Below are 11,512 nucleotides of genomic sequence, written 5' to 3'. Positions count from 1 at the left end.
GTTGTCGATGAATCTGATGGAGAAGGTGGAGTGACAACACAATCACATGTGTGTTTTCTAGACCAGCAGGAGGAGCATCACCAGTGACAGACACTGTCTTAGGATGGGACAGAGACTAACAGAGAGGATTAAGAAGAAGGTGCCGTCTGTATGCATGTGATTCTGTTCCTTTAACAAAACCTGAAGCTGATACACCAGAGTGTCATCCATTGTTAATTCCCACAAGGATTAAGAGGAGGCCAACTCAAATATTGCACTAAATATACCATTTTGATTATTTGAAACATTTGGTAATTTTATAAAGAGAAACAGACTGGGGTCACAGTTAAAGACTGTCTGGATCCCCAGAGACCTCGGAGGCAGGCAACTGAGATAACGTAATTTTGTCAAGGACCAGGAATGGGAAGATAAAGTGACCTTTACCAAACTTCCTGCCTCCCACCACCACCAATTGCAAATACTTTTATAACAGCCATCCTGTTAGAGAAAAAAGCATATTCCTACTCAGTACGAAAATGTTCCTGGCCGTAGTAAACATTCATATGATATTAGTAAATCGGCGGTCCTTGAATATTGGTGCAAAGCACAAGGAAGATGACAGACAGGCAGGAAAACCATGGGTGGCTTTGATGCATGTGTTCTCCACAGCTTCCTCCAGATGAAACTATAGTAAAACACCTGCCCTCATTACCAAACATTGATGAAGGGTCATTAGATTACCTGGTGGGTATTGTACTGGAATGATATGACATCTCCTCTGAATGTGCCATATGGAAGGTATACTCAGGAAGGGCAGAGGGACTGAGTGACCCTCAGGCTCCAGAGAAACAAGGATCATCTATGAGATAAGGCTCAGATGTGCTACTTCTTTTCTGAAGAACTGTTGAAGCAGGTGGTCCCAGGGTGATTGCAGTCTCTGTATCCCTAGAGATGCAATTTCCAAAGCTTCTCATTAGCCAAGTAATTTTGCTGTCACTGTGATCCAGGGCAGTACAAATCCTTCAAGGCCAAGACTCCAGAGATAGGAATCCAGGATGACTGACTTTTTTTTTTTTTAATCTGAGGCTAGATATATACCATTCACTATACAATATATAAACATAAATGGGGGAAAAAATCCTAAAATATATATCGAACCACAAAAGACCCCAAATAATCAAAGCAATCTTGAGCAAGAAAAGCAAAGCTGAAGCCATTACACTTCCTTATATCAAGCTATATTTCAAAGCTATAGTAATCAAAACAGTAGAATACTGGCATAAAAACAGACAGAGAGGCCAATGGAACAGAACAGAGAGCCCATAAATAAACTCACACATATGTAGTCAGCTAATCTTTGACAAGGGTTCCAAGAATATTCAATAGGGAAAGGGTAGTCTCTTCAAGAAATGGTGTTAAGAATACTGGATATCCAAATGCACAGGAATGAAATTGGATGCATATCTTAACCCTACCAAAAAAAATTATGAATGTAATCATATGGTATTTGTCTTTCTGGGTCTGACTTATTTCACTTAGCATAATACCCTCTAGGTCCACCCATGTTGTCTCAAATGGCACAATCTCATATTTTTTATGGCTGCCTAATATTCCATTGTAAGTGTATATCACATCTTCCTTACCTTTTTTCCTCTATTTATGAGAGAAGGGAGTGGGAGATACAAGCATCCAGTTATGGAATGAATAAGTCATGGGAATAAAGGCACAGAATAAGGAATAGAGTCAATGTTATTTTGATAGCAAGGTGTCAGGATAACTGGTGGCTACACTTGTGGTGAACATGACATGACTTATCAACTTGTTGAATCATTATGTTGTATGCCTGAAACTAACCTAGCATTGTGTATCAACTATACTCCAATTTAAAAAAAGTAAACTAAAGAGATACATATTTTTTAAAAAATCAACTGGACGGGGCACCTGGGTGGCTCAGTAGGTTAAGCGTCCAACTTCGGCTCAGGTCATGATCTCTACCGTTCATGAGTTTGAGCCCCACGTCAGGCTCTGTGATGACAGCTTGGAGCCTGAAGCTTGCCTCAGATTCTGTGTCTCCCTCTCTCTTTCTACCCCTTGCCCACTCACACTCTGTCTGTCTGTCTGTCTGTCTGTCTCTCTCTCTCTTTCTCTCTCTCTCTCTCAAAAATAAACACTAAAAAATTTTTTTCATTAAAAAAAATAAACTTGAATGGACTATAAAGACTTAGAGGACCTAAAACTGTAAAACTTCTAGGATAAAACATAAGGATAAAGCCCCTTGGCATGGCCTTGGCAATGGGTTTGTGGGCACCAAAAGCACAAGCAACATAAGTAAAAATAAACAACTAGGACACATCATACTAAACAGCGTGCACAGCAAAAGGAAAGAAAGAACAAAATGAACAAACAACCCACAAAATCAGACAAATATTTGCAAATCATACATTTGCTAAGGAGCTACTAACCAAACTAATAGCAAAAAACAGCAATCCCATTTAAAAGTGATCAAAAGACCTAAAAAGACATTTCTGCCCCAAAGACATACAAATGGCCAACAAGTATAAGAAAAGATTCTCAAAATCACTCATCATTAGAGAAATGCAAATCAAAACTACAACGTGAAATCACCTTACACATGATAGGATAGCTACAGAAAGAAAGAAAGAAAGAAAGAAAGAAAGAAAGAAAGAAAGAAAGAAAGAAAGAACAAGGAAGGAAGGAAGGAAGGGCAAGGAAGGAAGGAGACTTTGGGGAAATGATGGATATGTTTATGGTCTTGATGGTGGTGATGGTTTCATGAGTGTACACTTATCCCAAACTCATTGAGTTGTATATGTTAGTATGTATAGCTTTTTTACATGTCAATCATCTCTAAAATAAAGCACTTTTAGAAATTAATTAGTCGATTATGTCATGGTTACACTATAAAAAACCCATCCATGCAAGTTCAATCCTCCTTCTTTTTTTCTTTAAGATTTTATTTTTAAGTAATCTCTACAACCCAACGTGGGGCTTGAACTCACAACCTCAAGAGTCACATCCTCTACCAACTGAGCCAGCCAGGCACTCCTCCTTTTTCTTTCTGATTGAGCCCCACTAAAGCTTGGGTCAGGCAGCTTTGGGCACAGCCTCCTGAATGTATTCAGAAGATATGCACCAGCATCAACTCTAGGACACTCCTATTTCCTGGATTAAGATGAGATATTTTTACGATATTGATGGTAGACTCTTCCAAACAGGGAAGACTTAACTGGCTCAGTCCTGGGTGCATCCATATATTGTCTATAATTCTTATGAGGCAATGATTTAGAAAAATTCTCTAATGATGCTTTCAGGGTAAATAACTCATCAGGGGTTGCCTGGATGGCTCAATCGGTAGAGCATCCAACTCTTGATTTCTAGGTTGTGAGTTCCAGCCCCATACTGGGTGTGCAGATTACTTTTTAAAAAAGGTTCATCAGGGGTGCATGGGTGGCTCAGTCAGTGAAGCAACTGACTCTTGGTTTCAGCTCAAGTCAGGATCTCAGGGCTTCGTGGGTTCAAGCCCCACATGGGGCTCTGTGCTGACAGTGCAGAGCCTGCTTTGGATTCTCTCTCTCCCTCTTTCCCTGCCCCTCCCCCACTCAGACTGTCTCTCTCAAAATAAATAAACTGAAAAAACCTTTTTTAATATTTTTATTTATTTTTAAGAGAGACAGACAGAAAGAGTGGGGGAGGGGCAAACAGAAGGGGAGACACAGAATCTGAAGCAGGCTCCAGGCTCTGAACTGTCAGCACAGAGCCGGACGTGGGGCTTGAACTTGTGAACCACTGTAGTTTATAGGATTTATCCCGGTCCATCTCCTGTGTCAGAATCCTCATAGACAGGCACCAGCGTCAAGACCAATGGTCATCCCTACAAAGGGATATAAAAAAAAAAAAAAGACATGGAAGGAAAAACATATGCTGACCATCCACTTCAATTCTGTGTCCGAAATTAAGACACATTTTAGAGAATTCTAGAACTTTCCACAAAATTGTGCCAGGGAAATTTTCTCCTGGGGATGGAAAAAAGCCCCTAGGGTTCAGAGTAGAAAATGAGCAGATCTATTAGGTATTGTTGCAAAAGAACATATTTATGTCAGATGATGAATAATTAGTCACTTCACAGGTGAATATGATCAGGGCATCTTCAGCATATTCCCATCCACAGCCCCGAAGGACTAGTAGACAAACACCTCTCCCTAGGTGAAAACCGTAGACTAGGGAACTTCAGAGTACCTAGCTGCCAGGCCTAAGGAATGGCATTCAGCATTGCTTTCCCTTTGATACTAAAGGAGATCATTGGAAGCCCTGTTTTCAGGGAGAATGAAAACACAGAATGAACTAGACTGTTGTGCAAAAGTGATGGTCCCTGAGTAAAGGCTCACGTGTGCCACCTAGTGACCTGAGCAGAGTGGCCACAGGCAGACAATTTGCAGTCTCTGTGGCCCTTCAGGGTTCAATATCCAAAGTTCCTCCTTAATCAAATTCTTTTGCTATTCTGCTGATCCTAGGGTAGCAAAAATCCTTAAGGAACAAGGCTCAGAGAAGGAACAACTTACAACTGACTAATTCCCTCATCCCGGGAGGCCAAATGTTTGTGATTCTTGTCTGTCCACCTATTTCTTTTCACATCCATTTCAAGATTCTTTTATACATGGATGCAGTTCCTTTCTGTAATTGGATTCTAGCCTTGTTTTCTAAGGTACATTCAAAGGCACCCTTTATGGCAACAATCTAAGAGGGACAGACAGGACATTTAAACTCAAAAATATGGTTTATTATATGGAGATGAATAGATAAGATGGATGGATGGATGGATGGATGGATGGATGGATAGATAGATAACCTATAAAATGCAAGAGATAATATGCATGATAATACAGCATATATACCCTAAAAAGCAAATTCTAAAGACTAACTACATGTATGACTCATTTAGTCTGTTTCTACATGTTATATTCAGTAGTTTCTAATGTATTCCCTATAATCAAAATGAACTATGCATGGAAAAGTAACCTCAGCAAAATGGCAGATTAGGCAGCCCAAAGGTCTTGTCCTCTCACAGAAACACTGGAAAAAAAAAATAAGCAGAATTGGCACAACTTTGACAAAGCTCTTGAAAATAGTCAAAATTTATAGCAACCAGGTCACCTGCATAGCCCAGTCAGTTAAATGTCCAACTCTTGATTTTGGCTCAGGTCATGATCTGACAGTCATGAGATGAAGCCCCATACTGGGCTCTGTGTTGGACATGATGCCTGCTTAAGATTCTCTCTCCCTCTCTCTGTCCATTCTCTGCTAGGACTCTCTCTAAAAAAAAAAAAAAAAAAAAAAAATTATGGCAACCAAGTGAGTGCTCAATGAAGAAAAAAGCAATTTCTAACTGGGAGAAAAGTGTTGTGTCATTTTTACCTGTCCTTGCCCCTCCCCTTCCCCAGCATGACAAGAGTCAGTTCAGAAAAGGCCCCAGCCTGTGTTCTCAGTACGAGACCTGGGTCCAGGCATTGTGAAGAGGCAGAGTAGACCTTTTTTCAAACCATTCGGTATGTCTGTTGTAACTGGTCTGGGAGCTACCTGAAGGACTGACACAAGGAATGACCTCAGGCTGCAAAAATAGTAGGCATGGTTCAAAAACACCACCAAACATATTGAGGAGGGCACCTTTTGGGATGAGCACTGGGTGTTGTATGGAAACCAATTTGACAATAAATTTCATATATTGAAAAAAAATAAAAAAATAAAATAAAATTCTTTGAGCTTAAAAAAACAAAAACAAAAACACAAAAAACACCACCAAACTAGCGGCCTGTACACACCTATGGTAAAAAATTAAAGTCAAAACATAATGTAGTTCTGCTAAGCCCAAGAGCAAAACAGGAGAATTTTTCTTTAGGAAACTAGAATGTTTAAAAGCAACAAAGTAGGGGCACCTGGATGGCTCAGTTGGATAAGTGTCTGACTCTTGATTTCAGCTCAGGTCATGATCTCATGGTTCGTGAGTTCAAACCCTGTGTCAGGCTCTGTGCTGACAGTGTAGGGCCTGCTTAGGCCCTCTCTCTCTGCCCCAACCCTGCTTGCACTCTCTCTGTCTCTCTCAAAAATAAATAAACATTTTTTTTTAATGCAAACAAGTATATGGAAGAATTTAGAAAGCCACATGCATGCCATGGCAAGACATATACTCTGAAAGAGAAAAAGATCCTAAACTTTCACATTGACCTCTACATTCAGTGCAAACCTGGTTAAGTGTTGAAAGAGTACTGCAGCACAGATCCAATCTACAAAGACCGAGAGAGCTGTTTGTTTGTATCACTCCTGGCATTTAAGGAAATCTGTCAAAGCACTAGCTGAACAAAAGAAGGAATATAGATTTCAATGACCACATACAGTAAGAATTACACTCTTTGCGGGCCACCTGGTTGGCTCAATCGATTAAGCATCCATCTTCGGCTTAGGTCATGATCTCGTGGTTCACAAGTTCCAGCCCCACAGCAGTGTAGTGTGCTGACAGCTTGGAGGCTGGAGCTTGCTTCAGATTCTGTGTTTCCCACTCTCTCGGCCCCTCCCCCACTCATGCGCACTCTGGCGCGCTCTCTCTCTCTCTGTCTCTGTCTCTCTCTCAAAAATAAATAAACTAAAAAAAAAATATTTAGGGGCGCCTGGGTAGCTCAGTCCATTAAGCATCTATCTTCAGCTCAGGTCATGATCTCACCATTCCTGAGTTCAAGCCCCACACCAGGCTCAGGCTCTGTACTGATAGCTCAGAGCCTGGAGCCTGTTTCAGATTCTGTGTCTCCCTCTTTTTCTCTGCCCCTCCCCGTCTTGTGCGCGTGCACTCTCTCTCTCTCTCTTTCTCTCTCTCTCTCCTCTCTCAAAAAGGAACATTAAATTTTTTTAATCTTTTAATTAAAAAAAATAATTAAAGTCTTTGCAAATACACTCTGGGAAAGTCCCTATAAAGACTACTGCCACTTTCAACATTTTTTTAAAGAGCAAATAGTAGGATTTCCTCATTTTTATGGCTGAGTAATATTCCAGAGTGTGTGTGTGTGTGTGTGTGTGTGTCATATATATGTATCTTATAACTTCTTAATCCATTCATCCATTAATGGACACACATGGATGGACCTTGAAGGTATTAAGCTAAATGAAATAAGTCAGACAGAGAAAGCCAAATACGGTATGATCTCGCTTATATGTAGAATCTAAAAACTTAAACAAAACACCAAACTCATTGAAAAAGAAATCATATTTGTGGTCACCAGAGGTGAGAGGTGGGGGTGGAGGAAAATTGGAGCAAGGCAGTCAAAAACTACAAACTTCTGGTTATAAGATAAATAGGTGTGAAAAATGTAATGCACAACATGATGACTATAGTTAACACTGCTATATGATATATAGGAAAGTTGTTAAGAGAGTAGATCCTTAGAAGTATCATCCCAAGGAGAAAATATTTTTCTTTCCTTTTTATTATGTCTGTATAAGATGATGGATGTTAACTAAACCTACTGTGCTAATCATTTCACAATATACATAAAGCACTCCATCCTGCTGTATACCTTAAACTTATACAGTGATGTATGTCAATTAGTTCTCAATAAAACTGTGAAAAAGAGGAGATTCAGATAGCCGGAGCTATTATTATACTATTGACTCTGAAAAGCAGAAAGAAAAAAGAATGAAGAAAAGTGAGCAGATCCTAAGGGACCTATAGGACATCATCAAGTGAAAAAACATATGCATTATGGGAGTCCCAGAAGGAGAAGAGAAAGTGAAAAGACTATTTGAAGATAAAATGAATAAAAACTTCCCAAACATGATGAAATAAATGAACCCACAAATCTAGGAGACCCAGTGAGCTCCGAGGAGGATCATTCAAAGATACTAACACCAAGACTCATTATCATCAAACTGACAAAGCCAAAGGGAAAAAGAGAATCTTGAAAGGAGCTCATCACGTACAAGAACTTACGAGAAAATCAACTCTGCACATACAACAGAGCCTCAGTAAGATGAACAGCCAATTTATCATCAGAACAATGGAGGCCAGATGGCATTGGGATGATGTATTTAAAGTGCTGAAAAAAACTGTCAACCAACAACTTCATATCTAACAAAATTTTTCTTCCAAAAATGAGGGAGAAGTAAAACATTCCCAGAATAATGAAGCTGAAAGAGTTCATTACCCCTAAGCCTGCTCTATGAAAATATCTAACAGATTCTTTCAGGTTAAAATGAAAAGACACTACACAGTAATTCAATGCTGTATGAAAAAAATAAAGATTTTTGATAAAGATAAATGCATGGACAAATAAAAAACAGTACTGTATTTTTGGTTAATAATTCCAGTTTTTATTTCCCATTGGTTGTAAAAAAAAAAAGTAAAACATTTTAAATCTATACTATTGGCAACAATGGATAAATATTTAATTTGTGACACAAAGAAGAAAGGACCAAGCAATATAAGAGCAGAGGTTTTGAGCAGAGGTTTTGCATGCTATTGAAATAAAACTGGCATGAATTCAAACTATATTTTTATAAATTTAGCATATAAAATGTAATGCCCATGATAACCAAAAGACAATTATTTGAATACATTCCAAAAAGACAACGAGAATGGATCCCAAAATATTTCTACAATAAATCAACAAGGAAGAAAGGAGGGCAATCATGGAAGAAATAGAGAACATAAAAAGGTATCAGACATAAATAAAATAAAATTTTTCAAGGAAAAATTAAGTATCTCCTTATCAATAAGTATGTTAAAAGTAAGTAATTAAACTCTCCAATCAAAAGGTAGAGATTGGGAGAAAGATAAAGGAAACAAGATGTGAATGGGGCATCTGGGTAGCTCAGGTGGTTAGCATTAGACTCTTGGTTTCTGCTCAGGTCATGATCTCATGCTTTGTGAGTTCCAGCCCCACGTCGAGCTCTGAACTGACAGTACAGAGCCTCTTTGGGATTCTCTCTCTTCCCCTCTCTCTGGCCCTCCCCCGATTCTTTCTGTCTCTCTCTCAAAATAAAGAAATAAACATAAAAATTTTTAAAAAAAGGAAACATGATGTGAATATAGGTTGTTTATGACACTCACTATGGATCCACAAACAGTAATAGGTTTTAAATGAGAAAATAGAAAAATAGACTCCAGCCAATTCATTGCCAAAAAAGAACTAATATCAGAGAAGAAAAATAGACTTTAAGTCAAAAATATTAAAATTAACAAAGAAAATAAGATGGAAAATAAATAGATACACAGAGACAGGGATTAAAAGGTCTATAATCAAGATGATATAACAATTATAAACATACATACACTAAACAACAGGGCCTCAAAATACATGAATCAAACATGACAGATGTGAGGTAAGAAATACACATTTCCACAATAATACTTAGAGACTTCAATACATCACTTTCCACAAAGGTTAGTGCCCTTGGATAGATCAACGAGAGAACTTGAAAAACAGTATAAACAAACAAAACCAATATATGTAAACATTCCATCCAACCACAGTACAAGACCCATTCTTCTCCAGGATAGATCATATCAAGGCCACAAAGCAAGTTTCAATAAATTTAAAATATTGAAATCGTACAGTGTCTTTTCTGACCATCACAGTGTGAAGCTAGAAATAAGTAAGAAGGACAAATGGCAACTAACAAGTGTATGGAAATTAAACAACACACTCCTGAAAAAACAATGGTATCTTACCCATGAGTTTTCTCAAGGCTCCCTTCATATCCCTGTTCCTCAGGCTGTAGATGAAAGGGTTCATCATTTGAGGGACAACAGTGTACATCATTGAAAGCACCGCAGTGTTTCTGGAAGAGTTAGTAAAAGCAGAACTAATGTACACCCCCAAACCTGTCCCATAGAACAAAGACACAACTGACAGGTGAGACCCACACGTAGAAAACGCTTTATACTTTCTGCCCACGGATGGCATCCTCAAAACAGAGGACACTATCTGAGTGTAAGAGAAAATGATTCCACACACAGGGATACCACCGAATAGGCTAGCTGCAAAATATATCAGGATGTTATTGACGAGGGTGTCAGAACAGGCGAGCTTGATGACCTGAACAACTTCACAGAAGAAGAGAGGGATTTCGACGTCTGTGCAGAAGGTCAGCTGCAACACCATCAGACTGTGCATCAGGGCATCCACAGTGTTAATGCACAAGGAGACTAGAATCAGCAGGCCACAGAAGCGGGAATTCATGGTGACTGTGTACCTCAGTGGGTGACAAATGGCCACATAGCGATCATAGGCCATTGCCGCAAGAAGAAAACTTTCCAAACTAGCAAAAACTAGAACAAAATAGATCTGGGTGAGGCAGCCTGCATAAGTGATGCTCTGACTCTGTGACTGGATGTTCACCAGCATCTTTGGGATCGTGGTTGTGCTTAAACAGATGTCAGTAAAGGACAGGTTGGAGAGGAAGAAGTACATGGGGGTGTGGAGGTGGGAGTCCGAGCTGACGGCCAGGATGATGAGCAGGTTTCCCAGGATGGTGACCAGGTATATGGACAGAAACAGAATAAAGAGAAAGGGCTTCAGTTCTGGATCCTCTGTCACTTGCATAAGAAGGAATTCGGAAACTGCTGTTTTGTTGCTGGGTCCCATGTTGTCGATGAATCTGATAGAGAAGGTGGAGTGACAACACAATCACATGTGTGTTTTCTAGACCAGCAGGAGGAGCATGACCAGTGACAGACACTGTCTTAGGATGGGACAGAGACTAACAGAGAGGATTAAGAAGAAGGTGCCGTCTGTATGCATGTGATTCTGTTCCTTTAACAAAACCTGAAGCTGATACACCAGAGTGTCATCCATTGTTAATTCCCACAAGGATCAAGAGGAGGCCAATTCAAATATTGCACTAAATATACCATTTTGATTATTTGAAACATTTGGTAATTTTATGAAGAGAAACAGACTGGGGAGGCAGCTGAAGATTCTGTCTGGATCCCCAGAGACCTCGGAGGCAGGCAACTCAGATAATATACAATTATGTCGAGAACCAGGAATAGGAAGATTAGGTAAACTTTACCAAATTTCCTGTCCTCTCACTGCCACAAAATTGTAAGTAAATGCCACAGACTTGTTTAACAGTCATCCTGTTTTGTTTTGTTTTTTTTAAAAAGCAGATTTCTACTTAGGAAGAAATGGTCCTGGCCATACTAGAGAGTGGATACAACATTAATTGATGGAGACACCTGAGTATTGGTGCAAAGTACAAGGAAACATATGAAGAATATCATAGGCAGAAGGACCTTGGATAAGTTGGTTCTAATCATCTAATACATGTACTCTCTTCATGGCTTCCCTTGGATGAACCTGTAGTAAAACATCTGCCTTCATTTCCAAACATTGATGTAGGTTACCTGGCTGGTATCACAGTGTAATAATGATTGACATTACCCTCGAATGCACCATCTGGGAGATTTGTATTCAGAAAGGGCAGAGGGACTGAATGAGACCTAAGCTCCTGAGCAAGATGCATCATC

At 39.4% G+C, this 11,512-nt stretch overlaps 1 protein-coding gene across 1 annotated transcript; it reads right to left on the bottom strand.

The window, feature by feature from the left end:
* Nucleotides 1–9,674: 9,674 nt before the first annotated feature.
* Nucleotides 9,675–10,628, bottom strand: LOC112852524 (olfactory receptor 7G1-like). The gene has a single exon (XM_025916022.2). It carries the CDS (start codon nucleotides 10,626–10,628, stop codon nucleotides 9,675–9,677), a length of 954 nt encoding a protein of 317 aa, XP_025771807.2.
* Between the last annotated feature and the right edge of the window lie 884 nt (nucleotides 10,629–11,512).

This window comes from Puma concolor, chromosome A2 (assembly GCF_028749965.1).
Source record: "Puma concolor isolate L17-30 chromosome A2, mPumCon1.1.hap2, whole genome shotgun sequence".
Lineage (NCBI taxonomy): Eukaryota > Metazoa > Chordata > Mammalia > Carnivora > Felidae > Puma > Puma concolor.
This window is presented reverse-complemented; position numbering and strand designations above follow the sequence as displayed.

Excerpts from the sequence above, each read along its gene's own strand:
- LOC112852524 (XM_025916022.2), bottom strand. The coding sequence starts at position 10,628 with ATGGGACCCAGCAACAAAACAGCAGTTTCCGAATTCCTTCTTATGCAA.